The 22,040-nt window shown below is 44.8% G+C and overlaps 2 protein-coding genes across 2 annotated transcripts in view; both read right to left on the reverse strand.

Annotated features, from left to right (window-relative positions):
• Window positions 1-22,040, reverse strand: part of PITPNC1 (phosphatidylinositol transfer protein cytoplasmic 1) — a 214,838-nt gene that overhangs the window by 17,896 nt on the left and 174,902 nt on the right. Inside the window, exon 7 of the mRNA XM_061392419.1 lies at window positions 3,404-3,559. Coding sequence (XP_061248403.1) covers window positions 3,404-3,559 — 156 coding nt within the window. The remainder of the gene's footprint in view (window positions 1-3,403; window positions 3,560-22,040) is intronic.
• LOC133233011 (small ribosomal subunit protein uS14-like) lies at window positions 736-3,188 on the reverse strand. The gene is made up of 2 exons (XM_061393086.1): window positions 3,178-3,188; window positions 736-966 (listed from the first exon to the last, which is right to left on the reverse strand). The coding sequence occupies exons 1-2, from the start codon at window positions 3,186-3,188 to the stop codon at window positions 846-848; spliced, it is 132 nt and encodes a 43-aa protein (XP_061249070.1). The 3' UTR covers window positions 736-845.

Here is a 22,040-nt window from a genome sequence, read left to right on the forward strand (position 1 = left end):
TTCCAATTCTAGGAAACCTGACAGTTACAAATTTCTGCATCCCTCTGTCCATATGGGATGACAATTAGAGGAAGACATACTTACTCTCAGCCCTTTCCCATGGTGTACACATACACTTGCTGTAAATTAATCTCTTTATCTTATTTGAAAGTTGGGCTGGAAGCTGTTCAAAATAATGACAACCACTTGGCAGTCACACAACAGTGACTGGAACGAGTCTCCAGGGCTGATCACCCTCGGATTTTTCTCTTCATTTATCTTTACCTAAAACAGGTTCTACTTTCCATTTGTGGAAGGGTGCATCTCACAGGCGCCAGGAGGTCATAAATGTTGGAAATCAAGCGCATTTGTTTGGATAGAAAAATCACTTCCAAGACCAAAGCACTTAGAACTCTCTCTTCTCTAGTGAAGTATCCTATATATTGGTAATTTTTTTTTTTTAAGTAATTGAAGGTGTGGGATTCAAGATAAGTAAATATCTTTCTAAGCTTGGCTTTCATGTAGTAGAAGTCACGGGAGGGAGCAGTTTAGTCAGCTATTATGTTAACTATTATTGAAAGTCATGAAATAAGTGACCTGAACCAGAGTAGAACCTAATGGGAATGATGAACTTGATTGGAGATGAAAGGAATGAAATTATTTCTTATGGTGGCACATAATGGCAATAGAAGATTAAGAAAAATAACTGTAAAGAGTTTGTGTGTTATACCATTTATGTGCTTTTATTTCATGGCATTCTTTTTTTTTTTTTTTGAAGTTTTGAAAACTTTTATTTTATATACAAAGAGCTAGTATTGTTTCCGCCTAAGGTTGATGTGCTGGATGAGCCATCTAAGGAAGTTTGGTTAGTCCAACTTAATGAAGCCGATGTCCTTCGCATACTGGCGGAAACACTGGCGGCACATATTGAGGCCGTATTTCCGGATCAGACCGTGTTCATGGCATTCTTTTTTCGGCCTTCTATGGCTATAAATACAGCATGCCTTTTTACCTTTCTTAAATACTCAGTACTGTCCTTCCAACATTTCCTTCCTCCTGACAAACAAATCTAGCAATTGTCAAAAACCTCTTGTAGAAGGTTCGAGCATGTTTCAAGAAATGAAGGATTTTAATTCAGTGAATTTGCAGAAACAAGGGAAGCCTTCATAATGAAGTGTTTATTATTCCAGGCCTATGGATATCTAGTGAGGCTTTTATGATTTGGAAGGAGGAAACATATAATGAAACTAAGAAATAACATGAAGCCATGCACACTTGAGTGCTGAGTGTGTCAAATTCATGGGAATTAAAAGAACAGCATTGAGGCGTCAGTAAATACGCCCTATTGCATTAAGCACAACACAGCTGTCTGCTGGAAACAAGAATCCAATGATGTGCTAATGGCTCGCTTTCGAACATTTTTTCCCCCGTTAACTGTGAATAGATTCTTCAAAAACAAAAGGTGTTCCGAGAAAGGCATCCCTGGCACTTGAAACCCACGCAAATACGAGCCTCAGACTCTCATTAGTGGCTCGTGTGCCACAGCAGGTGTGTTTCGGGGGTGTTGATGACACTTCATTATATTTGGAAATGGGCGATGGGAATGCCTATTGCTAGAGCGTAATTCTTACAGGTATTTTAAAGAAACGGATTCTCAAAACTAGAAACACAATGACCCCTGTGGCAATCTGAATATGTTTTGTGAGAAGACGAGATAATGAAACATACTATGGTAGTGGCCCCAGTAAGAGGAGATCTTTCAGGGTTTTTTAAAAACAGGTGGGATGTTGTAGGAAGTCAAGAATATACTGCCAAAGACTGTCGCAGAGCTGAGGCTGGAAAATATTTACTCCTGGAGTCTGGACTTTCTTTCTTCTTAATAACTGGGACACAGCAGGAAAACAGCAGGTCCCAGAACTTGATTTCTATGCATGCCACTTGGCTCTCACCCCTGGCTGGGCAAAAATGGATTCTGGAGCTCAGCAGATTAGTACATTTCTCTGTCTCAAATTTGCTCCAGGCCCTGCTATTATCAGGAAAGCAAGTTCAATCTATTTCTTGGACCCAAATTCAAGATTTACACATTTTACTATCAATTGGCTCCCTAAGCTCAGTAGACAAATCCATCTAAGTAACAAACAGCTCAGTGCATTAAGGTTAAATTCCAGTGCCCCCAAAAGAATTTCAGAAAGCTATTCTTTATCAGTTTTTAAATGGAAAAATAAACAGATATCTAGCCTATCTGGAATGTAGAGACAACTTGGATAGTACTTATTCTCATGAAAATAGGAGTTACAAAGGGCAGTGCTCAGCACTGCATTTCCAATTAATTTCCATGAGGATAAGAGTTATGTTCAGTTCAGTTCAGTGCAGTCGCTCAGTCGTGTCCGGCTCTGTGACCCCATGAACCGCAGCACGCCAGGGCTCCCTGTCCATCACCAACTCCTGGAGTTTACCCAAACTCATGTCCACAGAGTCAGTGATGCCATTCAACCATCTCATCCTCTGTCATCCCCCTTTCCTCCTGCCCTCAATCTTTCCCAGCATCAGGGTCTTTTCAAATGAGTCAGCTCTTCCCATCAGGTGGCCAAAGTATTGGAGTTTCAGCTTCAACATCAGTCCTTCCAATGAACACCCAGGACTGATCTCCTTTAGAATGGACTGGTTGGATCTCCTTGCAGTCCAAGGGAGTCTCAAGAGTCTTCTCCAACACCACAGTTCAAAAGCATCAATTCTTCTGCTCTCAGCTCTCTTTATAGTCCAACTCTCACATCCATACATGACTACTGGAAGAGTTATGTTACAAGCACCCAATAAACTTAAATCATCGCTAAATGGGTTCCTGCTACAATATTAACATGTTTAGCCAAAGGAGGTATACAACTAAAACCTGTGTTTTGAGCTTGCCAATAATTCTTTGGTAACAGAGTTATTAAAAGGGCAGAAATGCTGGGGTACATCATCTAATGGGACCACTGGGGTTTCTTCTGTCTCTTGGGGCATCTTTTACTTCAGGTGTCTACATTTGCAGGATCTTTTGAGTGAGGGCTATCCTTGGGGGGACAGTGCACACGGATAAACCCTGTGCCTCTGCCTGGAACCTGAGTGCCCAAGCACCAAGTACAAGAACCTCTCTTTGAAACTAGGAGAGCCCAAGAGAACCATACTTTGAGAGCCCAACTTCCTGAGCATACTCACCCAGTAGACATGGAAGTCACAAAATGAGGGATGAAGTGTAAGATATCTGTTAGTAGAAGAAAGTTAAACAGTAGGCAAAATTCACTTTTATGGAAACAGTGTTTTCTAGATGCAGGTAACTTGTGTTGGTTCAGTGCCTATACATCTGTTGGGCACTGGGCACTCCGGCTCACAACAAAGACAGTTACTTTGCCCACAGCCCGGGAACTGCCAACCATTCACTTACCTTGTGTACAAATTGTTCCACTCTGGTTTGAAGCCCCCAGACCTCGAACTTCACGGTCACCAGCTTATAGGAACACATGATGGGCTGATGACTATCTCTCCAACCTTCCCTTAACTGTCCTCGTCCTGTCTTCTCTGACTTGAAGTGTTTAGGATCCTGGAGGAAAAAATATATCAAAGAAATGAAAACTTAAAAGTTCAACCATCATTTTTATGAAATAAATGAATACAGAAAGCTAAGTGAAAGAAACCAGTCACCATAATAAGTATCTCAAGGAAATGAGTGCTTCTGGGGAGGAAAGGGGTGGTGATCTCGAGTGTGGCTCTGTAGCCATTTTTGAATCTTCAGTACCAACTGTGCCATGCTATCACCTGAACCAACCCAGGAACTGCCATTGAAATTACAGGTATAGGCCTGGGAAGATTACGAGGATAACGTTATATATGAAAAAAGCATAAGCGTAGAGTTTGGCCCATAGCAAGTGCTCAACTGATGTTGGCCATTATTGTACTTCCCAAGGCAGTCAGTGAAGCCTCTGATGCTCAGCCCTACAGTCCAGGGAAGAGACAGCAATGCCTTTCCAAAGTACCCTGGAATTGCTGGTAAAAGCTGATGTTTAAGACGATGGGACTGTTTCCTGCCTGACTTGTGTTCAAGTCACCGCAGGATGCCAGCAGGAACAAAGAGAGGAGACCAATAAATCAAAAGAATACCACGAGATTATAGGAGATAACCTCCAAAGATGGCCCCCACTCACTCCCTCCCTCACTGTGCCTGCGTGTTGTTTCTCTCATCAAGTTGTGGAGGGTACTTCCTCTCCTCATGAATCTAGACTGGTCTGTGACTTGCTTTGACCAAAAGAATGTGGCAGAAGAGACACTGTGTCAGTTTGGGTCTTTAAGAGAAGCTGGAAACCAGAAGTCTGCCACAATGCAAAATGTCTTGTTTGATTATCCTGAGACCATGATGGAGTGAGGAAACCCAAGCCAAGCTTGCCACATGGAGGGCCACGTGGAGAGAGGCTCACTCATTCTGGCTGAGAAGCCACGCACATGAGCGATAAAGCCATCTTTAATATTTTAGCTCAAGCCTATACCATGAGGAACAGGAGATCCTGTCCAGCTAAGCCCAGTTGAGATGGCAGAATTGTGAGAACTACCACACTGTTGTTTTAAATCACTAAAGTCTGTTTTTCCTAAATGGCTAGTCAGTCATCCTATTACTGGCTTATATATCCCTTCTTTTTTTTCCCCACACCAGGCCGCTTGTGAGATCTTAATTCCCCAACCAGAGATTGAACCCAGGCAGTGAAAGCACGGAGGCCTAACCACTGGACCGCCAGGGAATTCCCATAAGCTGCTAAATTCTGGGATGAACTGTTACTTAGCAAGAGAACAAAACAGAAACATCATGTGGATTCCAAGCAGATGTAATAACTGGATCTCCAAAGACAAAAGGGAAGGAATGCTGCTTTGTTCTTTCCCAGCACTCTCCAAAAGTTCGTACCATTAGCTACATCCATAAAAACTATACACAAGGAAATGCACACCTGCCAAGCCATTCCTGCAACTTCAAACACAAAAGCTGGAGTTAAACAGGGGACGCTGGTTTCTTTCCCTATCTGCCCTTTACTTTCCCACAAGAGGGACATGATGGTGAATAATGAGCTCACCACCAACTATCTGGAGGCTCAGAAGACATGGCTGCCACATGGTGGCCGAGCAGAATATACAAAGGCAAACCCTCATGAACCTGAGTGACGGTTGTCCTACTCCAGTTAGCAACTGGGTAAACAAAGGATAGTTGCAGAGCCAGCAAGCAGTTGGAAGCCAGAGGCCAAAGCTCCTGGCAACCCAGACATGTAAGGGACAAAGGACCCGCAAACAAAGCAAGTGCGGCTGTGGCCGGAGCTGCCTCCATTTGTCTCGGGTCCTGTGCAGTGGGCCTGAGAAAGGCCTGCAGGTGGAGGCCCCCGGTTCAGCTGGGTGCACCCCCACACTCGCCTTCCCAACACTAGTACCTGACTCATGGACTGGCCCCAGCTTGTTCCTTCAGCTGACCACTGCGGAACTTGAAACGATACCTATTGTGGAATCTTCGTGTAGATTCCAGACATCTCAAGAATAAAATAAGGCTCTGCTGTATTAAATGTGAAACACTGGTAGACTGCATTTCCAAAGTCGTTAAAACTTGTGGGGCCTCACAGCAAACTTCGGATCTGAGAAAGACCAGAAAAGTACTGCCTGCAGTGTGAAAACTATGGAGACACTTAAATTTGTGTGTGGTTCCTTTTCCTCGTGGAACTACAAAAGTGTACAATGATATCAGGCTATCATGAAATAAAGCTTCGGGCAAAGGTTAGAAGAGTGTATTGTATTTTCAAGATGCAGAATGGGATTTTTCAGTTGGAAGTGGTAATTTGACTTCATACCCTTGGTTTTATGGATAAGGATACTGAGGCCTCAAAGAAAGAAATGTTTTTTGTCCTCAAACCATAGGCGCTTAGTAACAGGTTTGGGACAAGAATACTAGCCTCCCCTAGTTCTAGCCCAGTGTTCTTTCCACTACATTGAGTTTTAATGTTAAACAGAAAAAGAGTGTTTTTGTTACAGCCAGATGCCAAAGAAGCAATTAACAATTGGGCTTTTTATGGCAACAGTGTGTTGATTTTTTGAGAGTCTGGTGTCACATCCACAGCCGCTGATTTCATCTAGTAAATCTCATACATGGCCTATAATTAGGGATTCACTTTCAAAGAGCTGGAGGGAAGTAAGGGAGAAGGATTTACCAGAGGACTGCATTAATTCAAAACTCAAGATCAGAAATGAACATCCAGCTGAATGCCTCTGGATGACAATAAGCAAAATAAATAAATATACAAATAAAAAATTTTAAAATCCAACCCAAACACTAGGTATTTGAAGTATTCTGGTCACTGCAAATGTCCCCCTTTACACAGTTTTCCTACCTTTCCCCTAAGTACTCATTTCTCTTGAAATATTACCTTCGAATCTCATTCTTTCACTTGGGTTTGCGAACATGAATACCTAAACTGTCCCACTCATACAGCAGTTGACCTTTCTTACAACTTAACAAATTTTTTTATTTTTAAAATTTCTAGTTTGTTTCTTTCCATGGCTATAGTATTTTGTATTCTGATTGTATTTCGTATCATATAGTAAAGTATTTCGTATAGTATTTTGATTCTGATTCAAGCTCAGTTATATCATTTATTTTTTAATAAAATAACTGGATTGTTTTATGTTTTAAACTTTCATTTCCAGGTTTTTAAATTTTAAAATAAAATTTATAAACCTCCAGCTTCATCTTGATGCCGAAAAGTTGGCCTCTGTGCGACAGTGCTGAATCAAATCTTGCAGATAGTTTTGGGTGAAGTAGAAAAGAACAGCTTTATTGCTTTGCCAGGCAGAGGGGAGCAAAGCGGGCTTGTGCCTCAAAAATTGTGAGTTTCCAACCTGGGAGGATTTGGTGAGGAGTTTTATAGCAATGCTTTAAGGGTGGAGTTGCAATAAGGATGGGGTGTATGCAGAGCCCATAGTCCTTTAATCTGACCTTAGATAGTCTCCTGATGAGTTTCTTCAGTTCCTTTAATCTGGCCTCAGGTGGTCTCCTCCCTTGTTTCTGCATCCCCTCCCATTCCAGACTGTTGTTGTTCAGTCGCTCAGTTGTGTCTGACTCTTTGTGACCCCATGGTCTGCAGCAGGCCAGGCTTCCCTGTCCGTCACCATCTCCTGGAGCTTGCTCAAATTCATGTTCACTGAGTCGGTGATGTGACCCAACCATCTCATCCACTGTTGTCTCCTTCTCCTCCTGCCTTCAATCTTGCCCAGGATCAGGGTCTTTTCCAGTGAGTCGGCTCTTCACATCAGGTGGCCAAAATGTATTAAGCTTCAGCATTAGTCCTTCCAATGAATATTCAGGGTTGATTCCCTTTAGGATTGATTGCTTCCCCATCTATTGGCCATGAAGTGATAGGACTAGATGCTATCATCTTAGTTTTTTTGAATGATTTGCAATGGTTAGAATCTGCCCTTTGGGACTCAGGGAAGGTAATGGAGGTTGGAGTCTATTCCTTACACACAAGAAAAGGGGACAGAAAAAGGCCCCTCAAACCACGGAACTCCTGGAGCCAAGAGAAGCTAGAAGAGGCAAGAGGATTTTCCCCTAGAGCCCCACTGTCACTAAGAACTTCTGTTGTCCAGAAGTGTGAGAGAAACCTCAGAGGATGAGGAGTAAGGTTAAATCCCCATTGACTCTGATCAAATTTGTCTTGGGTGGGGTCTCTGCATCCAGCATTTCAGAAGCTTCCCAGGTGCCGAGTTTAACCACTACTCTCAGGTACAAATGTCATCTCTGTGCTCCAAACAAGGAGCCTGAAGTTCAGAGATAACAGCTGACATATCCACAGTCTAGGACTTAAGCTCAGGTCAAACTGACTCCCAGACCTGGGCTCCCTGCACCTAGACTATGAAGATTCTCATCTGAAATTCTGGCACAATCTGTCAGAGGGGAGCTTCAGTCTCCTCATCTGCATGAAGGTGTTAATACTAACTCCGCTGTGGGACTGCTGCAGGGCTTAAGTTGGATAATGTCAGGAAGTCCACAGCCCAATACCCAACAGGTGACGCATGAGACACAGGAGATGTCCCAGAGTGATAAGAAGCATATGATACTGAAACATCCTTGAGAAATAACACAATTCAATTTCCTCAAATCTCATGAAGCTCCTCAGAAGAAAGGAAACAGGAATATCTTCAGTGCTGTACGATTACTTCATTGTTATCCTGTGGTTGAGTGTATAGAAAAATGATTGCCAAAAAATATGGCTATCCACCATCATGCTGATGTCTTTGTGCCAGTGAGAGGCAGTTGGGCATTTCCATTTTCTGGAAGCTGTTGCCCATCAGTGTCCATAACAATGGTGGTGGAAGAAATCCCAAGAAAAGGGTTTTTGCTTATTGAATGCTTATGACTAGGTTCTGGGCCAAGTACAAATGACAGTCTTCAATATTAGAATCAATTCCTTTCCCTCTTTCTCTTATGTTTCAGGAACAAAGTTGACAAAGCAGACAGCAAGGGAGATTGCCCCACTGTAGGCTGCTCCCTTAGAGGAAGGGATTGTACTGATGGCACCAGGTTCTGAAACTACATGAGGGCACACACAGGAGATGGTCTATCCAAGCTGGGAGCTTCCCTGGCAGGTGGACACCCTCGGCGGCTATCTCCCCATGTCGGGATGGGCCAGCCTTGCATCAGACAATCTGAGCATCCTCGGGGTTATTAATAGCTTTCCTCCTGAAGAGCTGAGAGCTACACAGAGATAAATGCAATCCTTTCCTTTCAGTAATCTTCCAGGTAGGGTGGAGCTTGTTTCCCTAACGGGGAACCCAGCTGTATGTAAGTTTGCTAAGGTGGCCGTTCAAAGTACCACAAACAGGCTGGGTTGAACAGCAGAAATGTACTCTCTCAGGATTCTGGAGGCCAGAGGTCTGAGATCAAGGTGTTGGTGAGGTCGGTTCCCACCGGGGGCTGTGAAGAGGAATCTGTCCTGCCCCTGTGCGCTAGCTCTGGTGGTTTGGTTTGCTGAGAAGTTTGGTGTCTCTTGACTGGCAGATGTGTATTCTGGTCACATGGTGTTCACTCCGTGCGTCTCCACATCGTCTTCCTTCTGTGCATGCCTGGCTCTGCATCTAAACTGGCCCCTTTCCTAAGGACGCAGTAGTATTGGATTAGGCACAGCGAACCTCACTTTCACTTGATTATCTCTGTAAAGACCCTATTTCCACATAAGGTCACACTCTCAGGTATTGAGGGTCAGGACTTCAACATATCTTTTTTGGGGGGCACCCAGGTCAACCTCTAACACCGTCAGAGAGGTTTTCACAAGGGAAATCTAGGTTCCCCTCTGTTTCCTCCATAGCGTGTTCATCCACTTGGTCAATGCTTTTGCTTTGAGGGCTCCGCCCCACAGTTGGCTAGCTGGGAATGTGCCAGTCTGCAAGTTCCTCTGGGTGGGGGCTTCTAAATTCATCCGCAGCAAGAGCCCTGGCTCTGAATCTCATCTGCGCTCCCTAGGCCTGGCAGATGGCAAATTGGACGCTTGTTGTTAAAGCCCATCTGTATGGAGGGACCTGAGCTGGTGCCAGGGCTTCTCCCCGGGGCCAGATGGACCATACTGGCCACGCTTTCTTCAGCGCGGGTGCATCTTCTTTAGAAGGCTTCCTCCTTCCTCACCCCGGAGGTCAGTCACACCTTCAGGTTTCATCTATCTCGCACTTGGACAAAGCAGAACAAAGATGACGCTAAGGGCTTTGATTAGTGCAGCCAACATGAAACTGTGTCCCTGCGTTTGTCAGGATCTGTCTCATACCTGGGAGGTGCAAGGAGAAACCCGCAGGAGGTCTCAGCCTGGATGGAGCACAGCTTGCATCTCCAAGGCAATATTATTGGCCGACATTCACTGAGATATAAAGTCTCTGTGATTAATTACTCTTTCAATCTGAACCACAAAGGACTATAGCCAACAGGGGCTTGCCCTGTTAATTGAAATTAGAAGTCTTTGATAAATGTTAAATGAAAAAGGGCTAAGCAGTCACTGGCTAGGAAATGCTACATTATGTAACTACAATGCTCAGCCCTCAAGTAAGGATGAACTAACCCATCTGAAAGACATCAGATTTTTTTCCTGCATTTGGGGAACTTTTCTTGAAGACTCCAAGGTGGTGTTATTTTCATTCCCCTTTAGTGAATGGCCCTTTCAATCAGGTTAAGATTTAGCCCCTAATTTGGACCAACATTTTTTTTGCACAGCCTGCAGGATCTTAGTTACCCCACCAGGGACTGAACCCCGGGCTCTTGGTAGTGAAAGCGTGGAGTTCTAACCACTGGACTGCCAGGGGATTCCCTGGACCAACATTTCTTGAATTTGAATCCTAAAAGGGATGCACAGAAAAATTAAAGAGCTTTCAAAGAAGTTAGTCCCCAAAGACCACATATTAAAGGCTTCTATTCATATGAAGTGTCCAGAACAGGGAAATCCAGAGACAGGAAAATTAGTGACTGCCTAGGGCTGGGTTGGGATTGAGGCTAAAAGAGTAAGGGGTGTGACAGCTAAAGCATACAGGGTTTCTTTATTGGGCTGGTGAACATGTTTACAATTTGATTGTGATGATGGTTACCCACATCTGTGAATATGCTAAAATCCACTGAATTCTATACTTTAAATGGGTGAGTTGTATGGTACATGCGCTGGATCTCATAAAGGTATTTAAAAGAAAAAAAAACCCCAACAGAACTAAGGAACTTTCAGTGCACTTGAGAATTGACCAAAAACTTTACTGAAAGGTCACCTGCTATGCATCAGTTTAAAAAAATAAAACCCTAAATGCAAATTGTGGCCAGAAGCAGCCACTTCTTGCTTTGTTAGCAGTTAATACCTAAAGTGCTATTTTTAAAGCATTTGCTCTTGGCACTAGCGCGCACAGCACACACACAGTGATCTGTGCTAGTCCTCTGCAGAGCGACTCTCTTAAAGGAACTTGACTCAGAAGGTGTGTCTGACATGCAGAAAGGCAGAGAAAAAGGTGGCTGTGGTGGTGGGGGGAGTGTTTTGGTGGGTGTTGTGAGCCCTTCTCGGTTCTAATTCAGGGCCAGAAAAACTCAAGACTCTGTACTTGAAGAAGAGGAAGAGTGAGAATGGAAAATTTGAGCAAACCACAAAACCATTGAGTAGTCAAAGGCCTCTAGCCTTGAGGGTGATGCCTTTTAGGGGCTATGGAAAAGACGAAGGCAAAAGAGACTCCTGAGAGAGGTGGTCAGGAGAAAGTGGAGGATGGAAGGAGGGAAAAGTCACGAAACTAGTTAATGCTCATCAAATACTTGCTGGGAACCAGAGTCTGGATCCAGCACTTTGGGTACACTCTCTTATTTAATCTTTGTGATAGAAGAAATACATGTGAGGTGACTCAGGGTGCGGTCCCTAGATGGCCTCAGGATAGGGCTGGGTCTCAGAAAGATTGTTTAGTCGGCTGTCATGTGGGGTGGGGAGAAGAGAGAGGCTGGCGACTGAAATATACAAATGCTTGACAATGAGATCTGGAGAGCTTCCGGGTTGGTGAACACATCTCTGCTGGGGCCGCGGGTGGTGGGGGGCATGCCTGGAGAGGGCATGCAAGCTTGTACCTCCCTCCCTTATACTTGCTTGCCCTATGCATTTTATCCACGTGGCTGCTCCTGAACTGCAGTCTTTCTGAAAAAATGAGTAAATGTAAATCAACTGTTCTCCTGAGTTCTGTAAGCCTTCCCAGCAAATTCTCGAATGTGAGGATGATGCTGTGGGAGGAAGGGAAAAATAACCATAATGTGGTGGCCTTGGGCTTGTGACTGGCATCTGAAGTGCAAGTGGTCTTGTAGGACTGAGTCCTTGAACTTGTGCTACATGATGCTAAAGCCAGGAAGTGTCAGAACTGAACTGAATTATTGACACCTGGTTGGTATCAGAGAATTGGAGAATTTGTGGGTCTCAGAGCAAAGAGAAATTCCCTCACTACAAAACCTCTAAAGTAGTATGCTATTATCTTCATTTTGTATAATGTCCAAAAGAATGCCCCCTTCCTATTTCCAGACTCACTCTCCACAGCTCTGTCTCAGCGTCCTTGCCACAGGCTCCTTCCACAAGCCTCCTCCTTCAGAAATCTCCTGATGGGAAGCAGGCATCAATCAGTCTCTACGTTCCCCTACAATCTTCTAGGGCCACTTTGCAGCCTTGCCCCAGACTCATGAGATGGCAGAGTTGCATGTGGATCTGCAGGTCCCCAGCTTGGCAAATAGCACCCCCCCCCTTTTTTTTTCCCCCACCAGATACTCCATGGGGTTGCAAAGAGTCGAACATGACTGAGTGACTTTCACTTTCACTCCAATTTCTGTAATTAATTCTCTTGGAATACTCCCTTCACATGGCTTTGGGGTTAGGCAAGGATGCCCCAAATGACTCTGGGAATTCCCCTCCCCCATCTCCAAATACGGACTGGGAATGGGGGAGAGATGCAAGACAGGCGCCATGGCAAGAAGGCCAGCTGAGCCACCTGGGCCAGTCCTGGGGTACCAGACCTCAGTGATAAGCAGCTGCTGGGGAATGTGGAATTACAATTTCTCCTTGGCCCCAGCTTTGGGCCTGGTTCCCAATTCCAGAGCAACAAGAGATGGCTCCCTATTATCCTGTTACACAAAGCGAATCTGCTCCTTCAGGCAGAGATGACTTTTTATGTATAAGATCACCTCTAAGCAAAACCAGTAAAGTTATTCAAGGGCCCACCGGGAGAGGATCCCCTGCCTCACTACATGTGACAGTGAGAGGCCAGGCACCAGCTCTCCTAATAGCCTGGAAGCCAAACTCTTCCCAGAAAGGAGTGCCGTTAGGACCTGGCTCTGTTTGCAGACTTTGAGCTGGGACTGCATGTTGTGGACTGTCCGAGCTCACTCTCATCTTAGCTGTGCTCTTTGGACACATGGTATGAACATAACTAACCATATCATCTATCCATCCTGAGGATACACAATTTGGCCCATAGAGAGCATAAGTTCCTGAAATCAAAAGCTGATGCTAGACTAACAAATATTCTTGATGAGTTGCAACATGGCAACAGTGATCAGCACTGGATTAACTGTCCCTGAATCTAAGCTTGCTCCTCATACACGGTATTATTTTGGGAAACCAGGACCTCCAACTTGTTGAACAGAAACTGGGGTAGAGATAGTGAATAAGCTCTGTATTTGGAGGCAATAAAAGATTCCCATTTTTAAAGCTGGAACAGATTTCAAACTTATTTTAGCTTTGGAACTCATTTTGTTTTTCAAAATATCATATTATTTAGGGGACTGCCCTAGTGGTCCAGGGGTTAAGAATATGCCTTCCAATGCAGGGGATGCGGGTTCGATCCCTGGTTGGGGAACTAATATCCCACATGTTGTGGGGCAACTAAGCTCATACACTGCAACGACAGAGCCCATGGGGTCTGGAGCCCACACACGACAGCTAGTGAGAGGCCCATATGCTGCAACCATGACCGGAGGCAACCGAAACTAATTAGCTAACTAAACAAAAAGCTACAAGCTGCAGCTTATACAAAACACTATTTGGAATCCCAATATATCAAGTAAAATCCCAATATATCAGGTAAAAATGAAGAGTGGATTCCTTGCACTATTTCAACCTTCATTATTTGAATTCCCTGGCGGCTCAGATGGTAAAGAATCTGCCTGGAATGCAGCAGACCCAGATTTAATCCCTGGGTCGGGAAGATCCCCAGGAGAAGGGAATGGCAGCCCACTCCAGTATTCTTGCCTGGAGAATCCCATGGACAGAGGAGCCTGGCGGGCTACAGTCCAGGAGGTCGCAGAGTTGGGCACGACTGCGTGCCCACCACTTTCACTTTCACGGCATTGTTTCCTGGGCTCAAGAAGCCCCTTATGGGGCCCTAGGTTCTGTGGAGCAGAACTGAATGGGGGACCAGAAGAGCTGTGGAATGAGACACCCATGGGGGAATTTCTGATTCAGCAACTACTACCTGGGTGAACCTGGGCAAATTATTTAACTACAGGACTGCTGTGGGGATGATAAAAATAAGAAGAGGAATGCTGCCCAAACTGGAAGTTGGTGGGTGTTTTCTTGAGGGGCTATGACTTTTATTTTGTCTTTAATGGGCTTCTGTATTATTCAATTGTGGGATGGCCAGGTTTTTTTTTTTTTTTTCCAGACAAGGTCTGCTTTAATCACTATTATTTACCTATAAGATGGGGAGTCAACTTTCATGAAATCATTAAAGCTAAGGAGGGGGACTTCTCTGGTGGTCCAGTGGCTAAGACTCCATGATCCCAATGCAGAGGGCCCAGATTTGACCCCTCGTCAGGGAAATTGATCCCATATGCCACAACTAAAGATCCCGAGTGATGCAACCAAGACCCTGCACAGCCAAAATAAATAAATAAATATTAAAAAAAAATTAAAGAGGATAACCAAGGGACTGGAAAGGCCCTTCCTCTTACTTTGTCTTTCCCAGCGATTCCCTACTCACTGGGTCGTTGAGATTTGGGGTTAGCGAATTACATTTCAGAAGGAAACAAATATCTAGAGTGTTTTTTAAAGACAGACAACAGTGTCTGTACCTTCAACTTTGCCTGAAGGAGCCAGCTTGGTGGGGCAGGAGGAGCACAATCTTTGACATTTGAATCAAGGCTTCCTGAAACATTGGCAAACTACTGAGACTTTCTGAGCCTCAGTTTCCCTATCTGTAAAGTGGAAACAATATCTATTCTATTTTGTAGTTAGCATTAAAAGATATAATTGAATAAAACAACTTAGCAAGGACTTTTCTTTTTCTCCAAAGTTAGTTCCTGTCCCTCTGAAGTCGGGTTTAGCAATTCGGTGAGAAATCCATTAAAACTTCTAAGGCCCAAGTTAATGAGCTGGTAATTGTATGTCTTTCTTTGGGTCCCTTAACAGTAAAAGATGAAGACAAGCAACTTAATAGCACCTATTCTTTCCTGGATATTTTTGGAGCAGAAGCTGAACAGTTGTACTTGGAGTCTGCAAAAAAATTAGAAGTGGAGGAGGCAATCACTGGGTCAGGTCTTATTTCTCAAGGGAAAAAAATACCACTTCCATCATCCCAGTCACAGCTCTAGATTCTTAGAGCTAGTTGGGAAATGGCTTGGGCTAGACCTAGCCAGAGGATCTGATGGACACTGACTGTTGTTTTTAATTAAAGAAAATAAATTTGGATGATCCGAAGACGGCCCCCAACTCAGAAGCAACTTAGGAGAAAACTGCACAAATGTATATTATAAAAACACTATTGGCTGGCAAGGAAGGCATTGAGTATGACTCTACTGATGACAGATGGGATCAGATTCTCAACAGATGGAATGAAATTCAAAGGTACTGACCCCTCCCTCGGTAGGGGAATGGGCAGTCTTCCAGGCTTACGTTGCTGTTTCCTTTTGCCTCTACAAAATTAAGTAACGATAAAATGCTTTTAAAATGTGAGCATGGTAAATGCGTCTCTTCTAGGCAGAATTTCCTTACCTTGAATGGATAATAGATGTGACAAGGTACTGGTTCCCTTGGTCCCTGGGTGAGAAGACTGGGCTTCCTGACCCTGCGGGTGGTCCTCTGTGATGAGGAGCTCCCGACACGCCAGTCAAAACTGATCATTTTCTATGTGCATCATGCCATGAAAAAGGCTGGGATGCTCTGCTCAGAGGGTTTCTTCCCCCCTAAACCTGGTGCATTTATCCTTGTTTCCCATCTTACTACATCTGGTTAGGTAGGTCCAGAGAGGGTTCTGGGTATCTACATTTTTTGGAAGCTCCTAAGGGGATTCTAATCTGATTTGGGAACTCTGCTCTAAGGGTCAAGAAGTTCTGGTGTTTTAATAAGACAAAAAAATAGCAGGGGCTGATGTAGGTGACCCAAGTTCTGAGCAAGGTGTGGATTTAATGTCTGCTTTCTTGAAAGACTTCCCTGGTGGCTCAGACAATAAAGCGTCTCCCTACAATGCCGGAGACTTGGGTTCAATCCCTGGGTCTGGAAGATCCTCTGGAGAAGGAAATGGCAACCCACTCCAGTACCCTTGCCTGGAAAATCCTATGGACGGAGGGGCATAGTAGGCTCCTACAGCCCATGGGGTCGCAAAGAGTCGGACACGACTGAGTGACTTCACTCTTCTTGAAAGTACTCAGGCAGGTTCTCCGTGAGATGGGACTGAGGAAGAGCCTGGTTGCATCTGTTCACTTTTGGTTGAAAGCCTTGGGCCCTTTGGACTCTGCTTCCTTCTTTTAAAGTCTTAACTCGTATTCTCCTAAAATACACTCGGGGACTTCCCTGGTGGTTCAGTGGTTAAGAGTCCACCTGCCAACGCAGGGGGCATGGGTTTGATCTCTGGTCCAGGAAGATTCCACATGCCGCAACTACTGAAGACTTCACACCCTAGAGTCCATGCTCCGCAACAAGAGAAGCCACCACAATGAGAAGCCCACGCACTGCACCTAGGGAGAGTAGCCCCTGCTCGCTGCAACTGGAGAAAGCTCACGTGCAGCAACAAAGACCCAGTGCAGCCATAATTAATTAATTTTAAAAAATTAAGTAAAACACACCTGGTAAAAGGCTTATGGCAATCAGTTGATAAAATGCTCAAACTGCCTTGGGAAGCATCCTGGACCCCAGGGCCACAGAGTGTCCTAATTTGGCACAACAAACAGTAAATGTAACCTCTAAAGTTTCTTAGGGGGTGAACTATCAGAGGCACATGCCAGTCTGAATTCAGGTTAAACAATAACAGAAGTAATAATAACACATTTTAAAAACAGCTGTACAAATGGCTGTACAAATGGCTCTATTTCCTGAAGGATCTTGCTATACATGCAGCAAACTCTGTCATCTTGTGAACTGGAGTGACTGACATCAACTCTCTGCTTCTGTTCTCCATTCATGCCAACAGGTAAAAAGCAACATGCAAACTGATGTCCACAGCCCCGCTCATGGCAGCCACTTTCCAAAGACACTTGGTTTCTGCTGAGCAACCACACCAGCAACACACCTGCAGATCTCAACGCCAGCGTCAAAACAGGGAGAAGGGAACACATTCGTTAAATGTTAACTATGTGCCGGGACTGGGTATGTTAATGCCTTGCCTTTCACATCATCTCACTGCATCTCATCTCATCTCTCCATCCATCCACTCATTTGAATGGAAGAAGAGATTCAAAATGGTGAATGATGAAGCCCAGTGGCTGTGATCACCTGGGAGGCCTCCCTAAGTGCATACCCACGGATACAACAATTTCACTTTTAGAAAGTATCTTACAGAAATATTAATACCAAAAAAAATATAGCATGAGGATGTTGCTGCAGTACTGTTAACAGCAAAAGGATGGAAACACTCTGAATGGCAATCAAACAGAGTATGGCATAATTGTATACTGGCACATTATACAGTTGTTACAAAGCCTGCCAGAGAGATGTGTGCTGCCCCAAAAAGACAGAAAGCTTATATCATTACTGAGAAAATGAATGTTGCAAAGTTGCATCCTATGAGCTCAATTTTATAAAATAGTGTTATGTTTAAGTATGAACACCACAAATACCAACTTCAACAACACCTAACTCTGTGATTAGGACACAGGACATTTGCTTTTCTGATGTTACACATTTATGTCATGTTGGGCTTTTTTTTTTTGGCTGCACCCTGCAACTTGTGGGATTTTAGTTCCCCGACCAGGGATCAAACCTGTACCCCCTGCACTGGAAGCATGGAGTCTTAACTGGACTGTCAGGGAAATCCTGGACTTTTTTTTTTTTAAACAAGGATCATGAATTATTTTGTGAACAGATAAACAATAAAAGTAGACATTGTTTAAAGGCCCAGTTCAGATTTCATTACTCCTATAAAGTCCCTCTTGACCACTTCTGTTTATGGGGCTGCCCCCTTCTTGATTCACGCAGAGATGGCAGAGCAGAGGAATTTTCAGGGCGTGAATCCCACATGGTGAGAAGGCCTTTCTCCTGCTGCCTGAGGCTAGGCTGTCATTTAGCCTCTTCAGCCTTTATCCTCCCAACCAGATCACGGGCTTCTTAAAGGTGAGGGTGTCCTACTTTTCATTGATTGTGTCAACACCCAAGGTCTCACATTGCGTCTTCACAGAGGATATGTTCTCGAAGATCATGGGAATGGCAGACTTCTCTGCAGCCTTGCTGGGACCAAGTCTTCCTGGCTAAGGTGATGGGATCACCACTCCCACACACAAAGGGAGCAACTCAAATATCATCGAAACCTCCCACTGGGTGGGCTACCCATTGCTTTTCCAGTGCCATCCACCTGGATTAATGAGCAGGACATCATCCAACTTGCAAAAGGGAGGGCAGGGGGAAGGAAAGGCAGTGGCCCAGGAGACGACTCACACTGTCCTGCACGATGAGGAGGGCCTTTGTAATGACAACATGGTCAACACGTTGTTCTCCTCCTGGGACCACTGGAGGCATTTGTGCTGTCACCCAGGCTTCGGAGGAAGCAGGTTAAAAGAAGCTCCACTGAAGAATGTTCTTTTCCCAGGGCTTTCCTTCTCATCTACTGCTCTGGCCACTTTCAGAGGCCTCCACAAGCTTCCATCTCTAATGGAACTGGCCTTATGGAGACCCTGTGATGCAGCAGCTCTGGGCGACCCTTACCCCGACCCTTTCCTTGCAGACTTCCTGCCCCAGCGTTGGTGGCTGGCATCAGGGAGCACTTTGGTGGCAGGGGCTTTGCCCCACACCAGCGAGGGCAGCCAGCTCTTATTCTCCCAGAGGCACCCAGCACTGGTAAATTGGAGCCCATCACCAAACAGCTGTGTTATATTCTCAGAAAGAAACAGATGAACGGAGGGAAAAGAGAAAAAATGATAATAACAATACAACAACAAACTGAACTGCACCATGCACCCCAGCGGGAGGCAGCTGTGTTAAATCTGCCCATTTGGAGATAACTGAAAACTCTGACCACCCTCAACCGCCAAGATGCAGACTGACATGAAAGTATTTTTAATTTGAGGGAGCAGAGTTATTCGAAAGAAGCACTTTGCACTGAAGGGTACAGCTATGTATGACAGTATTTGCTCATTTCATCTCTTTGTTCCCTTCTGGGGGCCCGTTGTACCCAGCAAAAAGCATTTAATCTCTCACCCTTGACAGTTATTGGAAAAGTTAGACACATCTCTGTTCCCTTCTCTCTCCCTTAAGAGACAACCCAGCAGATAAATAATTTACACCGGTGAGACCAATGAGCTGGCTGCCAAGGATTTCTTACTTCAGAAAAACTCTAACCCAGGGGCCTGGAGGCTGAGTTCCAAAGAGCCCCCCAGTTAACCAACTCAAAGGGAAAGCTCTAAATCAAATCCTGCCTAAGGCTCCCTGTAGCCTCCTACCTCCAATTATACCAGGGCTGCTTGCTTCTCAGACAGTCTCACATTCTCCTTCACTGATACCCAAGTTTAAAACACTGTGAGTTCCTTTAATTTCTCCATTAGAATTATGGTGCTCTTTATCACTGGTAAATGGAGACTTCTTTTACATCTTCCAAAAGGAATGAGAAATTTCCTTTTTCTATTAAAAAAAAGGAAGATCAAATTCAAACGGTGGTGGAGACTGGTGAGATTATGGCCTTTGTAGCCTCAGTGCCTAGCACAGAGCCTGGCACACAGTAAGCACTTAATAAATGCAAACGAGGGACTTCCCTGATGGTCCAGTGGTTAGGACTCTGCACTCCCAATGCAGGGGGCTTGGATTTGACCTCCGGTTGGGGGAAACTAAGATTCCTGCATGCCATGGGACAAGGCCAAAAAAATCAAAAATCAAATCAAAGTAAAAACAATTGCCGTGAATCGAGGAGGAAGAGGGTTGGATTTGAGCCAACACAAAAGCCTCTGAGTCAGAGCTCCCTAAGCCTGACTTTTGGAGATTGTCTAGGCTCGACCAGTGCTGGAGGCTGGTTGTCGAGATTTGCTCCCTCATCCCAAACGGCAGCTCAGCTTAGCAGGTGTGGGCTCGCTGCCCGTGTCCTCTGAGCGCGTGCTATGACTTATCGTCTCCAGTTCCTCCTTCCTGGGCTGGGATCTTCACCTTGAAATCTTGGCAGAGCATCAAAGGGATGGACATCTTGGCAGAGGAAAGAACCCACGTGTCAACCACATAACAAGTACAACCTACTCAGATGTTGGCTTCACTTTGTCTTTGCTGCTTGGGTGTGCGGAAGTGACTTGATCCAAAGAGTTTTATGATTCTAATGGGCTCAGGGCCTTGGCGGGGCTGCGTGGAGACTCATAGAGGTGCCCTCTGTGCCTGAGAAGTCACACTGATTTTTTAACAATGCAGCGCTGCCCTGCAAAGTCCTGCTACATGTAGGAGAGCAAAAAACTTGAGATTGAGAGGCTCTTGGGAGCTGCAGTTCAGGTCCCTGATGTGGCTGGGAGACAGTGGCACAATGATAATAAAGACAGAGCTGGGCTGGGCTCTCAGCGGATTCTGAGTCTCAAGTTCTGCTAAAACTCTGGTCAGTGGGGGCTCTTATGCCACCAGACAGAAGGCACCCTGTGGAAAATTTCCAGCTCCGGTCACCTTAATGAGAGAGGCATTCTTGCCTCTCATGTGGTTTGGAGGTTTCCAGGGACAAATGGAAAAAGAAGAGAAAATGCTTCAATCCCCTGCTTAGTCCTGGGTGGCACTGTGTATGTGAGAGAGAGAGAGAGGGACACACGGGAGCTGAGTGGTGACCCAGATAACCCTGGTCTGAATGGATAAACCTCAAAAATCTCAGAACAGATTGAGTCCACCAGCATTTCAGCCTTTTCTGCAGAAAATGTGTTTCCTATTTATGATGCTGACATAGTCAACTTATAAAGATGGATTGGAAGAAAAAGCTCATAAAGCTGTAGACTTCAGATTAAAAAATATATATATATGGAACTGATGCACAACTGTTAGCTTAATGGCTACAAATGCATTTTCTTTGATAGCACTCATTCTGAGATTGTCACTGCTAGAAGAAAAAAAAATAAAGCCCATGGTTTTCACTCATTCATTCAACAACTGTTCTGTGAGCAGCTGCTATGCGCTGGTGCTATCCTATCTGCTGGGGTACAGTGATAAGGAAGACAGCCCTTGTTTTTGTGGAGCTAGCATTATCCAGAAACCACAGACCAAAACTCTTGCTCCAATGGGTAGCGAGTGGGGTGCCCAGGAAGCCCACAGAGTAGAAGTCACGTTTGATGGAACTCTAAACACTAATGACTAGAAGATTTCCAATTGAGAGGCACAGAGGTGGTGAGGGTCAGAAAGGGGAGAAGGCAGAGGTCCATACTAAGGGATGGAGCTTTTAAGCAGAAAATGACAAGGTTTGATTTCATTTTAGAAGGAAACTCTTGTGGTGGGGAGAAGGATGTTAATTATTTACAGTGTACAGAGGAGAAATTTGTTTGGATATGGTTTGACTTCTAAACCAGTTGTTTCCCTCATTCTCAGTTCAGTTCAGTCACTCAGTCGTGTCCGACTCTTTGCGACCCCATGGACTGCAGCACGCCAGGGTTCCCTGTCCATCACCAACTCTCGGAGCTTGTTCAAACTCACGTCCTTTGAGTCAGTAATGCCATCCAACCACCTCATCCCTGTCGTCCCCTTCTCCTCCTGACTTCCATCTTTCCCAGCATCAGGGTCTTTTCCAATCAGTCAGTTCTTTGCATCAGGTGGCCAAAGTATTGGAGTTTCAGCTTCAGCATCAGTCTTTCCAATGAATATTCAGGGCTGATTTCCTTTAGGATTGACTGGTATGATCTCCTTGCAGTCCAAGGGACTCTCAAGAGTCTTCTCCAACATTACAGTCCAAAAGCATCGATTCTTCGGTGCTCAGCTTTCCTTATAGTCCCCACTCTCACATCCATACATGACTACTGGGAAAACCATAGCTTTGACTAGATGTACCTTTGTCAGCAAAGTAATGTCTCCGCTTTTAAATATGCTGTCTAGGATGGTCACAGCTTTTCTTCCAAGGAGAAAGCGTCTTTTAATGTCATGGCTGCAGTCACCACCTGC

Source organism: Bos javanicus, chromosome 19 (genome assembly GCF_032452875.1).
Source record: "Bos javanicus breed banteng chromosome 19, ARS-OSU_banteng_1.0, whole genome shotgun sequence".
In the NCBI taxonomy this organism is placed as follows: Eukaryota; Metazoa; Chordata; class Mammalia; order Artiodactyla; family Bovidae; genus Bos; species Bos javanicus.